The 21,426-nt window shown below is 35.0% G+C and overlaps 2 protein-coding genes and 1 non-coding gene across 4 annotated transcripts in view; 1 reads left to right on the top strand and 2 right to left on the bottom strand.

Annotated features, from left to right (window-relative positions):
- Positions 1 to 1,232: 1,232 nt before the first annotated feature.
- Positions 1,233 to 3,205, top strand: LOC102603059 (GDSL esterase/lipase At4g10955-like). Its single transcript, XM_006348898.2, has 2 exons — positions 1,233 to 1,521; positions 1,972 to 3,205. Exons 1-2 carry the CDS (start codon positions 1,370 to 1,372, stop codon positions 2,957 to 2,959), a joined length of 1,140 nt encoding a protein of 379 aa, XP_006348960.1. The 5' UTR covers positions 1,233 to 1,369; the 3' UTR covers positions 2,960 to 3,205.
- A 388-nt stretch (positions 3,206 to 3,593) lies between these two features.
- Positions 3,594 to 3,666, bottom strand: TRNAR-ACG (transfer RNA arginine (anticodon ACG)). Its single transcript has one exon. It is a non-coding gene; the product is annotated as a tRNA-Arg (tRNA).
- Positions 3,667 to 7,021: 3,355 nt separating this feature from the next.
- LOC102602725 (callose synthase 7-like) overlaps positions 7,022 to 21,426 on the bottom strand; it is a 28,266-nt gene continuing 13,861 nt past the window's right edge. For both annotated transcript variants that reach the window (XM_006348897.2, XM_015309416.1), the window contains 25 exons: positions 18,476 to 18,557; positions 18,345 to 18,394; positions 18,184 to 18,270; positions 17,960 to 18,064; positions 17,754 to 17,848; positions 17,567 to 17,648; positions 17,320 to 17,483; positions 17,048 to 17,171; positions 16,800 to 16,903; positions 16,583 to 16,676; positions 16,326 to 16,477; positions 15,235 to 15,344; positions 15,021 to 15,140; positions 14,849 to 14,917; positions 14,561 to 14,750; positions 14,376 to 14,487; positions 14,121 to 14,240; positions 13,941 to 14,056; positions 13,779 to 13,862; positions 10,894 to 11,006; positions 10,593 to 10,822; positions 9,007 to 9,804; positions 8,865 to 8,915; positions 8,309 to 8,494; positions 7,022 to 7,545 (listed from right to left, as the gene is read on the bottom strand). In XM_006348897.2, the coding sequence (XP_006348959.1) occupies positions 7,306 to 7,545; positions 8,309 to 8,494; positions 8,865 to 8,915; positions 9,007 to 9,804; positions 10,593 to 10,822; positions 10,894 to 11,006; positions 13,779 to 13,862; positions 13,941 to 14,056; positions 14,121 to 14,240; positions 14,376 to 14,487; positions 14,561 to 14,750; positions 14,849 to 14,917; positions 15,021 to 15,140; positions 15,235 to 15,344; positions 16,326 to 16,477; positions 16,583 to 16,676; positions 16,800 to 16,903; positions 17,048 to 17,171; positions 17,320 to 17,483; positions 17,567 to 17,648; positions 17,754 to 17,848; positions 17,960 to 18,064; positions 18,184 to 18,270; positions 18,345 to 18,394; positions 18,476 to 18,557 (3,678 nt within the window). In that variant the 3' untranslated portion in view covers positions 7,022 to 7,305. The remainder of the gene's footprint in view (positions 7,546 to 8,308; positions 8,495 to 8,864; positions 8,916 to 9,006; positions 9,805 to 10,592; positions 10,823 to 10,893; positions 11,007 to 13,778; positions 13,863 to 13,940; positions 14,057 to 14,120; positions 14,241 to 14,375; positions 14,488 to 14,560; positions 14,751 to 14,848; positions 14,918 to 15,020; positions 15,141 to 15,234; positions 15,345 to 16,325; positions 16,478 to 16,582; positions 16,677 to 16,799; positions 16,904 to 17,047; positions 17,172 to 17,319; positions 17,484 to 17,566; positions 17,649 to 17,753; positions 17,849 to 17,959; positions 18,065 to 18,183; positions 18,271 to 18,344; positions 18,395 to 18,475; positions 18,558 to 21,426) is intronic.

Here is a 21,426-nt window from a genome sequence, read left to right as displayed (position 1 = left end):
TTACGAAAATTTCTATTCATTTAACATTTTTTAAGTTTAGCTTATCACATAGGTAAGTGAAAATATATTTGATATCTTTTTCAAATACCGTATAGTTGTAAAAAAATGAAAAAATCCGAAAGAACCGACTAAAACCGAAACCGAAAAAACCGACTTTATGTGGTTTGATTTGGTTTTTAGATTTAATAAACCGACATAATTGATTTAGATTTTGTTTAATAAAAAATCAAACTAAACCGACCTATGTACACCCCTACCTAAAATACACTTGTAGATTTAGATTTAGTGTACACTCTAGTCAATTTGGTGCTAAGTAACATCAACTGATTATAATTATAAAATGGGACGAGATATACTTAAATTACAAATATGAAAACTTGTCACACTAATTATTTGGGAATTGAATTCAACCTTAACTAATTAAGAATAGAATACATAAACAAATGATTCATATAATGATCATACAAATTAGTTGGAATTAAGATTTTGTTGTTCACATTAAATTTAGGTAATGTTTTAGTGTTTGACCTTGAGTTTTTCATATAAGAAACTTGTGTTAGTTACAACACATTTTACTATATCTCTAGTCAAGAATGAATGGTTGTATGTATACATAAAACCAGAGTATGCTGAATTCAGATTCAGTATTTTCAACGCGAAATATAGATTTATATATAATAATTTTGTAAAAATAATGTTTTGGGCATGTCTCATAGTCCAAAAGCTACCTCGAAGGGACAAGAATTGTTCAAGTCATCTCATTAACATCATCATTACCCAAGAACACTCATCTTATTAACCATTGATGTGGAGATTTTTTTTTCATTCTTCAACATCCCACTTCACTCCCAAAAAACGGACGTCTAGTGTTTAGACAAATTTAATTTAGGGTACAATATTTGGCGAGATGAATTTTACTTTGAAACCATGTAAAAATAAATTTTTGACTTGACTTGCACCTCAAAAGCTAGCTCAAATCTATCATCACCTAGCTGTCGATGAAAAACCCAAAATAACCTCCATAACAAGTAAAGTTTTGTTGCGTGCATCTGCATAAAGTTAAAGGGCTTTCATGCCATTTTACTCAGATACGCGTTGTTGAGAAAGGTAAGGAAATCCAGGGAGGAAAAAATATGACCGTTAGAAACAGCATTTTCAAAAAGTTAACATTTATTCCTATATTATTATTATTATAAATCTAACAACTTGATTTCACCATTAATTTCTTCGAATCCGATACCCAAAAAAAGGCAAAAGCACTCACCACCCACTCCTATCTCCATCTTTTTCCTCTGCTGGATCACACAGATTAGATGTTCAGGTGATAATTTTTCGAAGACATATATAGCGAAGTTAAGTTTATCATCAAATGGACAACAAAATTAGTGCAGAAGAGATGAAAAATGAAGGAGAAACAACAGTGAAGGAAAGTGGCATTGAGTCTCATCCTTATGCATTTCATGTTTCTGGACCTCGAAATGTTCCTTCCCCAAATTGGAAAGATCTTATTAATTCCAGTTGGTTAGTGTTTTCTACTCATAATCTTATATTTTTCGCCTTTTCACCAAGTAGGGGTAAACTCTGCGTACAAATTAAGTTGCCTATTCTAGAATCCTGAACATATAAATTCAAAATTCTGGATCAGCCTTGCAATTTCAGACTCCCAGAGTGTTTGATTCTGTGATTTATTAATTCGATCGAACTGTGGAAAGCTTTGTTTGATTTATTGTTTTGTTTTCTAGCTTTGAGTGGTTTATATATGAAGCTGAATTGTTAATTCGAAGAGATTTTGTCTTGAATATGAACTAATTTCCATGTGTTAATAGATTTTCTTATCGTATATTCAATATCTAGCTAGATCCCTTTTCTGTGGAAATACTAGATGATTGCTCAATATCAAGCTAGATCGTTAATTATGAAATAATACTAGATGATTTGCTGCTGACATCAATCAGTAATTCATTTGGACAGGAGGAAGGATGCTAACTATAAAAGAACAGTAATGGCCTGTTTTATCCAAGCTGTTTACCTTCTTGAGCTTGATAGACAAGAAAATAGGACAGAACAAAATGCACTTGCTCCGAAATGGTGGATACCTTTCAGGTACAAGTTGGTCGAGACTCTAAAAGATGAACGAGATGGATCCATATTTGGTGCAATATTGGAGTGGGATCGATCTGCAGCTTTGGCTGATTTTGTACTGATCAGACCGAGTGGTGCACCTAGAGCTGTTTTGGCCTTAAGGGGAACAATTCTGAAAAGCCAGACAATGAGAAGGGATATTGAGGACGATCTCCGCTTCCTAGCTTGGGAAAGTTTGAAAGGATCTGTGAGATTTAGTGGAGTTTTAAAGGCACTAAAAGCAATCGCCGACAAGTATGGGAGTAATAATGTTTGTATTGCTGGTCATTCCCTTGGAGCTGGCTTTGCTCTTCAAGTTGGGAAAGCGTTAGCCAAAGAAGGGATATACGTAGAGGCACATTTGTTCAATCCACCCTCTGTTTCACTTGCTATGAGTTTCAGAAATATCGGAGAAAAAGCTGGCTTTGCCTGGAAAAGAATCAAATCAATGCTTCCTTCAAAATCAGATTCTCAAATCAGCTGTGAGGAACGCGGTGCAACATCTTTTCCAGTAGCCATAAAGCAATGGGTACCTCACTTGTATATTAACAACAGTGATTACATATGCTGCTCTTATACTTATGCAGACGGAGCACAAAACGACCAAGCTGCAGCTAACAAGGAGAATGCAAAACCAACAAACTGCAGCCAAGCTGCAGCAAAACTTTTCTTGTCATCGAAGGACAATCAAAAGTTTCTTGAGGCGCATGGATTGGAACAATGGTGGTCCGATAACTTGGAACTACAAATGGCTATAAGTAACAGCAAGCTCATTAGCCAGCAGTTGAAATCCTTGTACACTATGCCAGCTGCTCAACTAACACCAGTCAAGCGATAACAGATAAAAGAAGTGGCTTTCGCAGCCCCTTTGCTGATATAATAACTCATTTTAAATGCAAATAGTTGTCACCATTTTTGGTGTTGGTGTGCATTCTTACAATTTTCTTTCCCCTATCGTATTGAACAATGTGTAGCTATGAGGATGCTCTCAAGGTGGAGCCAAATAATCTCAAATGTGAAACCCATATTTTCTTCATTTGTATTTTGTATTGATGAATTACCAAACAAAACATACCATACTCTATACCCTCATCTTTTATGTGAGATTATTGAAATGGAAAAGTGCTATAAGGGTGTATGTTGTGTGATAGAAAAATGCATATTAGAGTAAAACAATAAGTTCTAAAACCTGTGATGTTATATGACAGTGAATGTCGGGCTGTTAAAGTTCAACATATCCATAAGATGAGTGTTACAGAGATGAGGATGCTAAGATGGATGTGCGGTACACACTGAAAATAAACCAACCAATCTTTGCGGACCCTAAACCCTAAACATGGAAAGAAGTTGTTTCGAAAGTGTTACAATTTATTAAAATCAATACTTTAACTAAAGATTAGAACAAAATAGAAGAAAAAAAACCATACAGGTGATAGTAGACTTATATGCCTTCAGAACCAAAAAAAAAGATACGACTCTGCTGGGGATCGAACCCAGAATCTCTGGTTTCGTAGACCAGCGCCTTATCCATTGGGCCACAAAGTCTTTGATGTCAACGAACTAGCAATAATTCACTCAGTTAAAGACGTTTGAGGCTTAAATGTTTTTTTTTAATGAAAAGGCTCAGCAACTATTAGTTGAAACATATTTGTATGTTACATTATTCATAGTATGCTGAAGTATAGATATAATCTCATAGAGTTATTCGATCTTAATACTACATAAAAAGTGTAACACAAGCCAGATGACGGAATAGGAAGATCTAAAATGTGTAGAAGATTATTACATAAGCAATATATTGCTTTTCTATCCAACAATGCCCTCAATTCGCTAGCATCGCCCTTTGTAATGGTCAAAACGAGTAAGTTCATCGGTCAGCAAACAAACTGATCGACACAGTTCAATGACATCAACGGCTTTGTGGCCCAATGGATAAGGCGCTGGTCTATGAAATCAGAGATTTTGGGCTCGATCCCCAGGAGAGTCGTATTTCTTTTTGAACAACAAGATCATAATATAGCATACAATTTAAAAATGATTGCCATATACTCTCTGCATGATCGAGATCTATTAACATAAACAACGTAACATTATACACAACCATTTACAATATTTCCATAGCTAGATATTAACAATAATCCAGATCAGTGACGGAGCTAAGTATTCAAAATATTAAAAGAGGTACATACAAAAAAAAAAAAGACTCAAAGAAATTCAACATGTATTGTATATACTATATACATATACATACCAGAGATTATTAATATTAACGTTGGATATAACGTACCCTTAGCTCCGCCAATGTTCTAGATGATCATGCACACAAGACTTATTAGCTAAGTCTCAAAAAGAGTTGATAAATCATAACCATAATCATCAATAGAAACTTGTTCATACTGATCATGATCATAATTGTTAGTAGTACTATATGAATCCATCTCCAATAACCATGACTCAATATTCCTATAATAATATTCTTCAGAAATATTTTCATCCATTAATATTTCTTGGCTTCCCATCGAATAATTATTATTACTACTATTATCCAACAAACTGAAACATGGTTCGTGTAACGTCGTATTACTAATATTAATAGACGATGGTATACTTCCTTCTGATGAATCTTCTTGGCTATATTCTTGAACGATTTTCAATCGTTGATCATCATCAGGTGGTGGTGGTGGTGGTGATGATGACGACGACGATCCAATATTATTATTGCCAGTAAGTTGTTGAACAAGATTCTTGAAATTTGAAGAAGGAGTAATATAAACTTTAGGCTTCAACAATTTAATCAAGTCGTTGAATTGTTTCTTCTGTGATTTTGAGGCTTTTTTTCCCATATTTTTTTTTCTTGCTTAGAACTACAAGAAAGTTTTTAGGATTCAACGTAATTTTTTTCTTAGCTCCTATCGATGGGATAATCCTAAAGAGAGCTAGCTGGAGCTATATATATATATATATATATATCAATATATGTGAAGGATTTGAGGTGCTTAAAGTCTAGACTTCCATGTATTTATTACACACAAGATACTTGGAAGAAATTACAAAAGATGCTGAGAATGATGTTTTTTTTATGCACTAAGGTGTGAAAATTGTAGTCCAATATTACTCTATCCTTTTATGCATTTTTATAATTTTATTATTGTCCAGTACCTTTGTCATCAACTGATAGATTGAGGGTTCGAATTATGTTAGTAGAGAAATTACTAAAAAAATCATGCTTATCACTACCAGGTATTTTTATCAATATCGATTTTTTTCTTCACGTTGTTGGATTATGTAATTGAGCTTAAATAGATAAATAAGATATAATGATGAGTGAGAATTCATATCGTAGATTTCAATTGTTTGAAATTGAGACATTGTTATTTTTGTTGTAATTTGTATCTAATTTTTATAATTCACTTATTTCATTAATTCTTATTTCACTCTCTTGGTACTATCTCTCCTAATATATATAGGTGGAACTATAACCAATAAAGAATAATTAGTTGAATATTATTCACTCAAAAATTATATTTTTGTTAAAGTTTATGTGATGTATTTTCTTTGTTAATATGTATTAAAAAATGATTTCTTTTCTATATTTAAAATTAATTTATCATTAAATTTGCTTCTTATATAAAACAGATCTATAACTTATTTTAAATCATGCGATTAAAAAATATCCTCCTTTCCATAAACTCTACCTTAATTATATATCAAAGTGCATCATAGAAATTTCTGATCTCTATCCATGTGTCACCTCAACAGGCTGTAGACTCATATTATTATTTTATTATATAATAACAATATGCCAAGAATTGTAATTACATGGATTGGTATTTTTGTGTATTATTAGGCAGTTAATTAATTAAATGTAAACGTTAGTCAATTTCTATAGGATTGATACAGGAAATACTATTTGGCAAAATAGATGAATACAATAAAATAAAATGTATGTGTCACCCAGAAGAACAGTAAAGGCACGCAACAAACTACTATTCAGCTACTCTGTCTTATTATGTTTTGTCCTTTTTGAATTCTATCAGCATTATATTAAAGTTCGATTAAATTCAGATTTATGTTGGAAAGTCTCACATTGGAATAGAGGGAACAAAGGCGACTTCATATTTAGTAGAATATAAATAAATAATTAAATAGTATAATATTTAATTATTTATTTGATCCAAGTCCCCTCGATCTTACCTGACTTCACTCCTAATCTGAACCTGAAACCTTTGATTAAAAATGAAAGAGTATTTTCGTCTCCTTCACAATCCTTATTGGATACAAACAAAGTCAATCTTGTTTCTCATATATGAAATGCATTTTTTCACCTACAAAGCTCAAACTTATATCTTTTTATTGATGTAGTAAATTTCAACTTTCTTTTCTTTTCTATTTTTCACTCAAGCTGTTATTTTATCATTAGAGAAACTTCTTTCAAATTATGTATGATACATATTTTGCAAGTGTAAAATTACTTGCACAATAATTAGAGGGCTTAATATAATTATAATGCTCCTTGAGAAATATCAATTAGATATGTACAAGTTAGATAAAGAACTAATTAATGCTATTATGTCAACAGATGGAGTAATTATTTGCAAGTTTTTCTCCTCTAATTGGGACATATATGTATATAATAATTTAGGATGAAAAGGGACATTAGCATGAAATTATAAAAATTCATATAATTGCTTGAAGTAACTTCATATTATTAAAATCACATCAGAATCTTGAATTTTGGCTGGTGGCTGTCTTTCATAAATGATTGTGATGCCAGAAAGTAGACATACAAAAGAAAAATTAAAAAGAGAAGAAGCCAAAAAAATCAATAAAAATTAAGGATCAATATAAATCATTGTAATTAATATCTATCCCACTAGTGTTTACAGGGTAAACTCTGCTCTAGTGTAATAGCTAACCATTCATTTCACGAAAATAAAATACAAAAACCTAATAAGTTTCAAGAACCACGAGTATTAATGAATTAAATATTAATCATCTGAATGAAGTACGTAGCCGTATTTTCTACACAAGTATGTAATAAATCTAAAACTTGCTACAAAATGTTTTTACACCCTATGATTTTGAACTCTATTCAATAAGAAGATTTCTTTGTGCATTCATCAGTAGTAATGCCTAGTTTTAAAAAGAATACTGTTAACTTGCTTAACAATAGCAACAAAAACTTCAAGAGTGTGATGATTTGTCTTTCTTCCCAGCAAGAATCATTGAAATCTGGAGACCTCTACTGAACGCCTGGTTGAAGAGCAACCGCGTCTGGAACTCTGATACGAATGGGAACCAAGACAAGACCACAACTGGCGCGAATATGAACAGTCCCATGATGCATTCGTATGCCCGTGCCAACTCCATCACTGAATCCCAAATTCCAAGTCCCTTAAAACAGGGCCTGCATGCTTGACCAATCTATGAAAATAAAGGAAGAAATTAGTCACAAAGGTATAATCATGGTCACATGCTATCACAAAAGAAAATATTGATCAGATGAAGCTATATTTTAAAAATGTTGTAAAACATGCAAGTACATTAGCTGTATGACTTAACAATGGGAACGTTTTCATTTCATTCTAGTAGCTTAGTGGAAAAAGAGCAGCAGAAGTTGCTATGGCAATATTACCAAGAATAAGATCAACAACATTTCTAGTGTAATCCCAGAAGTGTGGGGTCTTGGGAGGATAGAGTCTACGTAGGCATAAACCCTACCTCCAAGATAGGGAGGTTGTTTCCGATAGAACCTTGGATCAAGGTAAAGCATTTCAAAGCAGTTCGGAAAAAGAAATAGGAAGGAAAGAAGCCATGACAAGAAAATAAAAACATCATGGCAAAGTATGCTGAAAAGAAATGGAATAGTAACTACAACAAAATATTAAGGTAATCGAAGTACGAAAAAAGTAACATATAGTAAGAAAAATTAAAGGACAATAGCCTACGACAATACATAGAAACAAAAGTTACCAAGAATAAGATCACTAATTGAAAAGAGAGAGATTGCATATAGATGAGTTACGAGTAGACTTTAACTTTCCAAGTAAATCAAATTGAAAGAATGTAAGAGGGGGGATTGCAGATTTAAATTTTTCTATTTGACCGTTGTCCAAGAACGAACCAAATTAGCAAGAAAATAGAACAAAAATAGATGATCCTTAGGTACACAAAAAAATGAACTTACAAGAAGAATGCCCCAGCCTGTCGGTACAAAGGCAAGAATGGCAGCAAACAGATCACTTAAGGTCAGGCCACAAACAACAAATAACACAGTCATGACAGATACAAATCCAAGGAATAGAAGTGCTTTCAGAATTCTGAACATGAGCTGAAAATCAGTCCCAAATCTTCGTCTGCCCATTGATACCATCTATAGCGAGCAAAATAACAAGAAGCATGATTAGAGAAACACATTAAGGCCAAAATAAGCATGTATAATTGTTCCTTCATAATGTTTCGCACATCCAGTTTAAGCATATAGAAAGGCGCAACATGAATTACTCTGATAGATCAAGTTACAAAGCTAGATGAGTGTCGACGAAGCTGATATTTTGCAATTGAAAGAACCTAAATATTCTGTGGATAGACATAACTAGGAAAGATAGAATTATGCTATCTGTTTAAACAACATTTCACCCCCATCAACAGAAAGACTATGGTAAATGTGATTACTTCATCCACTTCCTACATATTGGGGTTAGTTAAGTCGTACTGTGTCAAGCAAGCTAAGAGGTAAATACCTTTAAGACCAGAAGAGCGGTTAGCATAACAAACCAAGAAAGTCCATACACCTGTATGAGATGATTTAATGGAAACCGTAAGACTCTCCTCCAAAATGGAGAGACAAAAGTCAAAACTATATAATGTCAAGTAAGTTCTTACCAGTAAATTTCTGCTGCCGTGAGCTATATCAAGGTGATAGACAATTCCATACTGGAAAATGAAAAAGCGGAAGGCAAGGATAATTTCAATCACTCTACCCCTTATATTTGTGTGTTTTAGATGTTCCTGCTCCCCATTCCACCAAGATTCCCAACTTTTATCTGGTGAAATCCCAATGCCTCCACGATTTCCCATCCACCTCTTCCAATCTGTCCAATCATCTACTGTCTTTTGCCAGTCGAAACCAGATGGATTGAACACAAAAGGAGCAAACAACCAAGAACCTACCAAGAACCACATTGAAATAGTAACAAACAAGTATAACTGTGAATCGCGATATGATTCCCCATAGACTTCATAGACAATTAACAGAATAAACAGCTCAAGCCCCTTGACAAAGTGACTGCGAGAATACATTCTGTAGTTATCTGCATACTTTGCATGAAAAACAACAAAGCCACGACCAGTAGCTCGATATTTAGAACCTCCATGCAAGATAGTTCTACCGTAATAATGTGCTTTTGTTCCGAGTTGGAATGTAAAAAATACAGAAGCAAGCTGCAGCTGCATTATTACAAAATCACCCAGGGCCGTGCGAAATCCTCTCTCCAGCCCAATTTCCATTACCATAGGGAGTACAAGCAACAAGCCCAGCTGAGATATAGAGGAGGGAGCCATAGCCTCTTCAAGAGCTTTGGACTGACGAACTGTGGAATCCTCCAGAATTCGCTTTTCCAGCCCACTCAAGACCATATATAACCGTCCATATAGAAACACATAGACAGTAAGCACTGTAGCCTGGAAAATTAGACTACAGAATAAAACTCCAGTTGCCAGCAGATATAAATTGTAAGAAAAAATTTGAAACTAAAGAAGGAGACAAACTCATTTTTTTCTGGGAGGACTGGATAACTACTGCTAGTGTAGCAACAAGAGAACACAAAAATATCTGAACTTCCTTGAAGATCAATAAAGGTAAAGAAGAAATCAGCACTCGGAACCAATCTTTGTATTTAGGTTCTGTATAGCTGAAGGAATTAGCTTAGCTTCTCACTAGATAAATTCTTTCATACAGTACACTTGTAAAGAGCTGCAAGTGACAAGCAATAAATGCAAGGACAAGCCCGAGACTTATTTTTTCTCCTATTCTGTATTCCAAATACTAGAATTGCGATCTGATGGTTTAACTAATTCGTTGCTTATAATTGTATTCTGAATATGTTTACTACATACTAATGAGCAGATTCAACACATTTTTCAGAAAAAAAATATGCAATGAGAATGAGGTTTCACATCTATACTATGTCATAAGACCAGGTACATAGAGTAACAGCCTGTTGGTCTCATGGTCTTTCCTGAGGTATAATTTCAATTTTTCCCCTTTCTGTTCGAGGAATGATGAAAGAGAAGGTATTATCTTAGGATCATATGTAAGATGATGCCTCCTTTGACTATCTTAGGATCACGTGAAAATGATATTAGATTTTACAACAGCTAGCCAGAAACCTTGCTTGATTCATCAGTCACATAGTCAAAAGATTTTATGCAATGAAGTGTATGCATAGCACTAAGAGCAGTTTGCATACCATGCTGCTGAAGTAAAAACCAACTGTGGTGAAGTAGAATGACAACATCCTGTAGAAGTCAAATCGACGCCCAAGCCTATAGACATCACGGCTCAGTGTTTGTTCTCCATTTCCATTTGCCACCTTTGCCTCAAACTGAGAGATCTGATTCATCCCCACATCACGACCCTTCCCTACTTGGATGTACTCATGATGTGTTACGAATCCTCCACGTAAAGTTGAATTATAACCTGAAGATGCACCCCAGTTAAGTACCAAAATATGCCTTAACAGTTTCACCGTTAAAAAGACACTATCCCACCTGAAAAGATATCTTCACTCAGGTTAATTGTTTTAGAAGCTTTGCTAATACCACCCCTTGTTACATGAAAGATTCTGTCGAAAATATCAGGATGACCATAATGAAATCTTACCCTGTAAAATTTAAAAAGAACAAAACAAGTTGAGTCAGTCTTTAAAAGAAAGAACAGAAAAATGAAAATAAAAAATAGCCCTAGTGAATTGCAATTAAGAGTAAAAAAGGTCATATCAAATAGTATCCATTTCTGCACAGTTGGATTAGAAGGTTGAAAGTTGAAAAGGCAAGAGACCACAGGAAGAAGGTCAAAGAAAGCTTCTAATTTATGATCAACATGCGATAGTTACTGGATGGCAATTGGTCAAGTACAGGGACATATGCAATATATTAGTATGGCAATAAATTTGAGCAACTTACTAGAGCTAAGTCCTGAGTAACAAAATTGAGACTGACAAAGTCAAATTGTATCCAAAAAAGAGGTGAAAAGAAAAAGAAATAACAAAGAAACAAAAAGACAAGGCTATTTAATATTGTAGTGTGTAATTAAGTGTCAAAATGTAGATAAATCATGAATATATATATCCTGAAAAGATTAGGCCCAAAACCAACACCAAACCAGGAAAAGACACTTCAGTTTTCCTACTTTAGAACCAAACAATTCAGTTATGGTAACAATAGCCTAAACTAAGCCAAACAAATATTCATCCCAAGTCCAGAAAGCTCAACAAGAGAATTGAACTTAAAGAATCAGTTCAAAACATTTACAGCTGCACAAGAACAGTCATGTCTGCATGACTTTTTCTGCAATAGGACTCTTGCACTGCAAGAGATGAAGAAACTATCTCCAGCATTAGTTAGTGCTAAAGAAATAATAGTTGTGCATATCTAGGCTTTCCAGGTATATATCGATACATTTATATGAAGTTGATGGTATGGATTTTCTCTCAGGCACTTTTATCGCCAACTGGTCATGAAAGCACAGGCCTGGCCATGAAAGCACATCTGGAAAACTAAAATACCACACAAAGCATACTGTTTTGTGTGGCTACTAGCCAAAGAAACATCCCTTGTACAACACAATTTGATGAGAAGAGGGATCCCATTGCGCTCAAGATTATTATTTTATTTGGAGAAAAAGCAGACATAGTTAACCATCTTTTCCTTTACTGTAAGATAACACCACAACTATGTAGAATTATCTTAAACCTCAACGGGGTATCCTGGACCATGCCTGGTAAGGTTATGCTGAGGTTAGACAGGCTCTAAATAGTTGAGAGGAAACAAGCTTACGGGCAAAGGATATGAGTAGATGGAGAATTGTCCCTGCTTGCATAAGGTAGACAACCTGGAAGAAAAGGAATTCCAGATGTTTTGACGATGTTGAGAATAGAGTGCAGAAGATCAAACTAAACTTCATCTTGCTTTTGTATTTTTGGTGTAAACAGATTTTCTTAAATGATATTGTTTCTATTGTTGATGTTTTAGATTCAATATAGACATGTAGAACAATAGAAATTGAGAGTGCTTTGTAAATATGGTTTCATTGCAACCCATGTACTGATTTGTTTATTTGATATATAGATATTGTTACCAGTTTCAAAAAAAAAAAGTGTTCTTTCTAACAGCTTTAAGCTTTTAGATGAAATAGTCACATACTTCAACAGGTCCAATTTCATATTGTCCATGCTCAAAATGTCCAGTCCTGGGCATGCTGGAAAGAGGGGAGGGACGAAGGATTCTTAGAACTTGATCTCTACAGGCTATGCGAAGACAGAAGAGCAACTGGGTGACATGTTCACGAAAGCCTTATATGGAACCCAAGTACCAACATGATTAACATTAAAAACATAGGTGTACATATATAGGCTTTTCATGTATATAGTGATACATTTATAGGCAGCTGATTTTTAGAAAATTAAAGGCTTAGTTACCTTAGTTAGAATTTCTTGTATTGTTAATGTATTTATACCTCTGATTCTTGGAAAGAACAATACGAGAAATTTGTTGAAGTGTGTGACCATCTCATCTAAAAGCCCATCCTAAAGCTTAAGCTTTTAGAGAGAGCACACTTTTATTATTTAATTATATTCTCAACATGCACGTGCGGGCCTGATTCATTTTCATGAGCCAAGCACGTGGAAATTCTTTTTAATATGGGTGGCAATGAGATTTGATCTCAGGACCTTTGCATGCTCTGATACCATGTTGAAGTGTGTGACCATCTCATCTAAAATCTTAAGCTTTTAGAGAGAGCACACTTTTATTATTTAATTATATTCTCAACAAAATTACTCTATTTTTTTTATTACAGTTAGGTTAGATTATAAGTACCTTTGAAAGTTGATGTCCTTAAACTGATGACTACCATGTGACTGTCAATTAATGTTCATGAACAAAGCAGAAAAGGGTTTGCAAAGTTGAGCTGGTTACTACTTATTTTATGCAGAATAAGTGGATATGTAAGGCAGAGAGCTAGGAGAAAGCAAATGAAAAAATCATTTAATTTTCTTTCCTTAAAAGAGAGAGTCAGTTGGGGGTCTTTCGGAAATAGCCTCTCTACCTCCCTGAGGTAGGGGTAAGGTCTGTGTACACTCTACCCTCCACAGACCCCACTTATGAGACACGGGGTATGATGTTGTTGTTGTTGTTGTTGTAAAAGAGAGAGTCAAACAGAAATCGTTAAACTATATTGTGATGGCCAAAAAGATTTGGGGGAAAATGATGTCCATGTAAAAAAAATTGACCACCAACCAGTACAAAAATAAAACTAAAACAATAAATGTCTAATACAGTAGTACAATGGAACTGAACATTAGCAGCTTCAGGTCTTCAACATATTCTGCATCAGCAGAAAACATATTTCATTGGAAGTCAGCAAGATGACTCACCTTAAGGGATTGGCCAAAATTCTTTGTCCGATGGTTACAAAACTGGTCTCCTGATTGGACATGAACCAAGCAAGCGAAGAGACACTACAACAAAAAGGATAAAGTAAGCAATTCTATAACCGTGTGAGCTATCAAGGGCTTATAACATCAAATATTGCGAACCTTCCAGTAAAAATATGCTCCCTTAAACCTAGTATTGTCGGTCTTCGCTTCCTATGAGGTTTCAAGAATTCTTCCAATACATTCCTCATCTTGAAAGCTTCTTCAAAATAATTATCCTAGAAGAAAGAAGTTAGACACGTAGTACATATTTAATGAAGAAGCAGAAAAATTAAAACTTACTTGATTCATATCTATGGTTTGTAATGCTTCTCCTCGAGTAAAAATGATGGCATGATTTTGATTTTCAGGTTTCCCTTCCCCAATTTTAGGCGGGCCAGGAAGCTTGATACGATATATTTCCTAGCATGGCAGCACGAAGACATTTACTTATTCCAGTGATATGAAAAAGAAAGATCACATTTTGTGCAAATTGATCGCTGAGGAAAAAACATTTGTTGACGAAATCTTTGTTTTTCTTTGCAGTCACACTCATACCTCATCCAATTTATCACCTCCCTTCACCAGCACAGAGTAGTAAACCTTCTCGGACTTCCCATTAACAGCTTCATCCCGCTCATCTATGTAAGCAACCCGTAAAGATGGATACCTGAAAAGTTCAAAATAGAAATAAAGATACCCACTTCTTTCTCCTAGAAGAATAGTCGGAATTTCCAACTTACGTCAACATGAGATTCAGAATATTGACATAACAACTACGGTCTCGCTGTTCACTGGACTTCTTCTGAGCACCATAGATCTGACAGGACACAACATATGTGAACTTCAGATCTGCCAATGCCTGTGCACGCTCCTTCAAGGCTCTGTAATCTGTTCGATTCATATCAATGATCCGATATCCTCCAAATATTGCTGCCAAGTAAAGGGTAGATAGTTAACACCAACCACATCCAACTCACAGTATCACAGATATATTGTTATACAAAGAAACAATAAAATTCAAATAGCACCTTTGTCCTCTGCAAAATCCAGAAAGTACTGAAGCTCAAGAGCCTCCCTATAGTACATCATTCCTCTCACTGGAATTCCACGGCACAATACAAAACAGAGAGCATAGTTGAGTGACAACAAAATATACAGTCAGAAGTTGTATGAAATATCAAAGATTTATTGCGATTCAACCTGTCCTTGCAAGTGTCTGTCCTCTGTATGATACCCAGTAACGAATTAATTCATTCCTGTCTTTACTTAAGTATCCAAGCTTAGGATCATTGATGCGGTCCTCAAAATTTTTCCATTGATCTATTTCATGGTCAAATAAAGGCAATCGAGATTAGTGATTCATCTATGTTGCAATGTGATTCTGTAATTAACAAGCCACAGATTACACACTCGCCTGGATATATCTTCTGAAGGTAAAACAGAGTGGTAATACCATCCTCATTTTCTTTGTTAAGTTCCTCATCAGAATAGAGAACATCTTCATTATAGTAAGGAGTCAAGACACTGAACAATAAATAAATATTGAAATTAGTTCTGCAGTTGCAGCACCGCAAGCGGACACATAGTTGCAACATGAGTAAATAGCATGAAACATAAATATCACGCATTTTAAGCTACTTGGAGGAAGAATTTAAAAGTAACACACATGGTACGTGGACAATTGGCATTTCAAACTAATCAAGTGACGAAATGAAAGCAAGAAGTTTCTCAAGTCCTCTTGTCATTCATTTAATATATGAAAGTGAATCCCCATATTTTCTACAGAATTTCTTTTCAATTGCTGTTTTATCACAAAATCCTTGTACCACAGCTGTCAGGTATCTGTACAGGACAAGCATCTGTTGATAACTGCTATTCCAAAACCTGTTATTGCGGGAGTGTACTCCCTTTATCCCCAAAACTTGATCTGCTTTCCTTTTTAGTCCTTGTGAAACTCACGTTCTTTCCTTAAATAGAAAAAAGCTCTCCTTCCGATATTCAAACTATTCTAATCAAACAGTATTCTATAACACGCCATACTTGACGTCACAATTTCAACTAACTAGTCCAATTCTTCATACTTCAAACTATAGTTTTAAGTACTACAAACCCAAATATCATCTGTACAAACAGTTTACTCTTCGTCTCATATTTAATGGGACAGTGAGTTGAAAAATAAAAGAGTGAGCACATTCCTCTACAATCCATAAAAGTTGTATATTGAGCAGAATAGTGGACAGGCATCTTTTAATTTATTGTTCACATAAAACAGCAAATGGGAAGATGTTCCAAATTGGAAGAGTCAGCATTCATTCCATCCGTAACCATAAAGGTTTGATTTGTATCACAACGAGATTCATTTGTCAAACAACCACTTTAGCAACGTAGCAGGCCAACATAACTTTAGTTCCTGATCTATAGCTTCAGCAATGCTTCATAAAGAAGGGAAACAATAAACTCACCAGCAAAGCAATAAGGGTCGTTCAGTTCTAGCTCAGAACTAACCTGAAAGAAAGCATATTACGAACTCTGGGAGCATCTGGCATTTTCATAAACAGGGAGTTTGCGAAAAAAGTAATTCGACGGCGAGCATCCAAATTTGTAGGCACATTAATTGCAGACTCTTTCACAGTCAACAACAAATTAAGCCGGATAACCTATAGAAAAAATGGAGTATAAAAGACGCAGATAAAAGGCATTAGTAAGATATAAAGCCATGATATAAAGAATTAACGAACAAACAAAGTACAGGTTCAAAATACCTTTTCCTTCCAAGACCTGTTCTGAGTAAGATAGATATTTATCCTTTCAAATCTTTGCTCCTTTCTATCAATCTGGTGAGCTCTTTCCAAAATTCTAGGGAAAAAAGAACAGAAAATACGAAATTATACATCATAATTGAAGATGCTCATCACAGTGCAGATTTGATTACGTAAATCTCGTGTCCTCTGAGAAAACTAATTTCTGTCAAGAACTTACTCATGGCCATCAAACATAACATCTTGAATGATAATTTCCATGATATCTTGGATAAGGTTGATCATAGGGGATCTTTTCGCCTCTTCATCTTCATAATCTGCCACCTATTAGTACCACAATCAAACACACAGAACGTACAAGCAGAAAACTCAGCCTCCAAAACTTCATCAAAAATGCTGAATTCGAGATGGAGAAGAAAACATTTAAATCATGTTACTAGTTTGTGCATATACATGTATTGCACTTACCAGAAGATTCAAGAATCTCTCCAATTTATCATTCAGTAAGGGCAACCCACTCATCCGAAATTTCCTTAAGAACCTTTTTTCTTTTATGCTTTCATCTATTTCTTTGCGTATCTGCTCCACAACCCTATAAAAGAGACCAAATTCCAAGTAATCATATGGATTCTTTGCGACAAATTACAGAAGTACTGTACGACAAATATGGACCTGGACCTTCAGCGTTAGATAGTCAACAATAAAGAAAAAGACTAGATAAGTACTTGAAAATGCCTTACATCTTGTCATCTTTGTCTTCCAGAATGCCAACCAGCAAATATCTAAGTGTCTCATAGCATTCGATCACTGCAGAGCGCATAAAATCATCACTTTTGATTTTCCGGAACAGGTCAGCATCTTCTTTTCCCCTGAAATCTTTTGCCATATCCAGTGCTATTGGAATCTAATAAGATGAAGGTGAAAAAACTGAGACAAAAAAGGGAATGTTTCAATGGTCTATATTCAACAACAGGAATCAAGTATCACCTTACTAGCGAGCAAGAAAGGAGGCCACTGAATAACAGACACTTCACTTGATGAATACGGTACAAGAAGCAGATCTCTTTCCCTGGCAGTTCACAGCGACAAAAGAATCACCAACTTAATTTTAAAGTGCATAACTGCAGAAATCTATTCACTGAGTAGCATGATGAATTTCAGGCGTGGTCCCCACTTATGGCTGATCAGATCCTCCATCCGCAAGGAAAGTATGAACTCATTCCACATCTGAGAGAACTTCGCAATGTTCTTCCTCTCCAAAGAATCATCCTACCACAGTAACACAAAGTTCATCAGAAGAAAATAGTTGAAGTAGGAGTTAGGAATTGTGAAGATGCAAGAATATGGCAGCATCTATTTGCATATATAAGTAATTACTACCTCATATCTATGCTTTTTTTCTTTTTTTGAAGATGGCACAAGACGTTCACTAAAAGCTGAAGGAATTGACTCAAATCGTGATCGTAACATCCCTAGCGTCCTTATCTAAACAAAACAAAAAGGTAGAAATAGTTAAACAGTATAACTAGTTTTTCAAGAGGAATAAGGGCATGAAGGATTATCCAGAATAATTCAGTCCAAAGAATGTATTCATTGCTTCCAACCTCGCCAAGGTGGCTGAATGCACCATAGATCCCTCCAACAATTGTAGAGAATATAGCATACCAAATTTGTGTGTCCATGAAATAGACCTGCATGCAATCCATATCTCTTAGAACTCAACGTCAGCTTGTCATTTTCAAGTGATTTTTCTTCCATAACATACCAGAAGAACTGGCGCCCATAGGACAATCACTACTCCAATGTTATGTGGCACTGAATAGCATTCAAATGCAAAATGATTAATTACATGTTCGCAATAAATCAAGGTGAAAAGAAACTTTAACAAAGACGTACTATGTGGAAAGAATTCATGCCAGTCAAAGCTTGTGACTCTTATATCCATAATTGCCCTGGTAGGCTGCACTAATGGCAATATCTGCAGGGGAAGGCAAAAAGAGAGACTGAGGAAACAAGAACATCCAATTAAGAGCCATCTCGTACTGAAAAGACATAGAGAGATCTCAGTAAAAACTGAAGCTTGATTTTCTTCCATTTTCTTCTTTATGAAGCAAAGGGAGTGAACATTTTTTTCCAATAGAAATTGCAATAACATCGTTGAATCTTAAGTAATACTTCTGAAGTAGCACATGTTAGTCTGTGGAGATAGAAATTGGTCTTACAAATGATTTAGAATCAACATTAAGTGCAACATAGAGAAACATTGATGTCTAACCTTGTAGTGCACCAGTCAACCATGCACCACAGTTTCTAAGAACATCTTAGTGTTTGAATAGCTAGAACCAAATAATCAATACTTCTGGATGTGCAAGGAAACATCCAGGCTAAAAGCATCCAGAAGCTTCCATTTCGAAAAGCAGTCATTTAATTTGTACACACAAAAGTCATTGCTGCTTGTCATACCATTCCTCTCATGACCTCAATGAATTAGAGTTTAACATATGAAATTCAAAATGGAGGTCATCCAGTCGAGTTCCATTTAGTTGGGGATGTTACGGTCCATTGCAAGTTAAGCAAGATGGGGGAACCGACAATTGCATTGAGCAAGAAAAGAAGAGGATGAATTGAAAATATTCTTCAAGCTGCAAGAGGTATCTAACATAAGTTGTAGTTTTCACATTTCATGATAGTTAAACACATTCTGATAGTGGTTTCAGACATGTTACCAACAGCAACTACTAATCTTGACATTAGTTCAGTTTTTTTTATAAAGTAATATTTATTAATTATTATGGCCAAAAAAGTGCCCGTATACAAGAACTAAACAAAAAAATTGAAAACCTACAAAAAGATATGATGTCTACGGCATTCTATCTTACATACATAAAGAGATTTCATGGGTGCAGGTCACCTAAGTGAAAGAAGGCTACTCCATAATTGTACAAAATTCATCTCTACACCCTCAAAAACTCTTCTATTTTTTGCTCTCCAAATAACCTGCATAAGTGCTAGTGGAGCAACATTCCAGGCATGTGTCTTTCTCCTACGTACCACAATTCCAACTGAATGTTCTCCTTTCACAGTGCCTGGCATCTCCTGATAAATTCCAAACCAACTCAGCATTTTCCACCATAACCAAATAGTAGAGGAGTGAATGTTGGAATGGTGGAAAATGGGCAAAGGCATGAAGAGATTTTACCATGGAACAGAAGATGTGTGTCTAGAACAAACAAGACACTGGTTGAGAAGAGAGATTCAGAATGAAAGGTGTTAAAGTATTTAAGAGATAGTGTATCTAGATTCATTGTACCTGAATGAGGAAAAACTTAAAGAAGAATTTATATGATACCTTTGGATATTCTGCACTTAATTAAAGAATATTAACTTATCATTAGCATAAAAATTCATTCTGCCATACTGTGAAACTCTTATATAAAGAGCACATATGTAAATTATTACTTAATCATGTCAATGGGCTCTTTGTTTTATTTACACACGCTATCCGAGCCAAATCCATCCCTATTCTAGGTTTACCCGATGACAAACCCCTACGATAGAATGTTCACGCTCAATATGTCCAATCCTAGACGTGCCAAGGAAACGCATGTCCCATATTAGTTGAAGAAATAGTTTATCATATCCTTACATGGTTTTAGACACTCCTCAACTCATTAGCTAATTTTTGGGGTTGAATTAGGCCGAAGATCATTTTCTTTACAACAAAATGAAACTCATTGGTTGTTGTCACCTTGTATGGGATTGGTGAATCCTCACCTCATGAGCTAAATTTTGAGGTTCAGTTAATCCCGAGGTCCATTTTCTTTATATGATATCAAAGCCTCTATGATCATGGTAGAATTTAAAGAGCTTCTGCTACCATTGTTCTAAGCCAATATTTTCTTATTTTCTTCGTAACAGTGTCCTGTGTCGCTACTCTGTCTACCATCATTCAAACACCATTCAACTCTCCGATGATCGTTTGGTTCCACTATCTCTCTAGCGACCAGTGCGGTCCTGTTATGAATCTTTAGGGAAGGATCGATTCACAGGGCGATATATAAATCAGCTCGTTAAAGGGAGGCTGAAACCTTAGAATTCATTAAAAGAGAACTCCGATCTCTTCAGCTCTTCAAAGGGAGACTGAAACCTTAGAGTTCAATGGGAGAGAGAACTCAAATCTCCTGCTTTTTGCTGAAAAATGACTTACTGATTTATTCATCAAAAGCCCCTTTAAATAGGAGTCTTATTACATCAATAGGAAGTCTAACTCTTATGGAAGTTGGAGACTATAATCCTATTCCAAACTAATAACTATAACTTAACCTAATCCTTATGAAACTCTGGAACATAAATCCTATTCTAGAATAATAAATAAAGCAACTAAAAATATAATTAAATACTTAAATTAATGACTTCCAACGCATCCCTAACAACTCCTTTGTATCCAACCAGTACTTTCCTCTAAACCTTGATATTCTTGTCCTTGAACTATCAGATTAGGTTACGCTAACAATGTATTGAAGATTTGCAACATCATATCCCTTTTCGATGATTAAGACTAGATTCATCATCGTGTGTAGTACAAGAAGCACTTTCTATCGCTATGCAGTTACCATCGACTTTTTGGAGGAAAATATTCCAACAACATTTATTTTGGTGATTCTCATCATTTCAACAAGTGTAAGTGTCAACTTTTCATGTTTCCAAAATAAGCACACGTTAGTTTTCCCACCTTAAGTTTGAGAGGACCTCCTAATGTATCAAGAGAATATGTATCTAGATCTTTTACTTGATGACAGTGTGAATACATCGTTCAAGAGTATATACGCCGTCGTGAATACAACTAT

This window comes from Solanum tuberosum, unplaced genomic scaffold (assembly GCF_000226075.1).
Source record: "Solanum tuberosum cultivar DM 1-3 516 R44 unplaced genomic scaffold, SolTub_3.0 scf00102, whole genome shotgun sequence".
NCBI lineage: Eukaryota > Viridiplantae > Streptophyta > Magnoliopsida > Solanales > Solanaceae > Solanum > Solanum tuberosum.
Note: the sequence above shows the minus strand (reverse complement) of the source record. Positions and strands in the feature narration are given on the sequence as shown.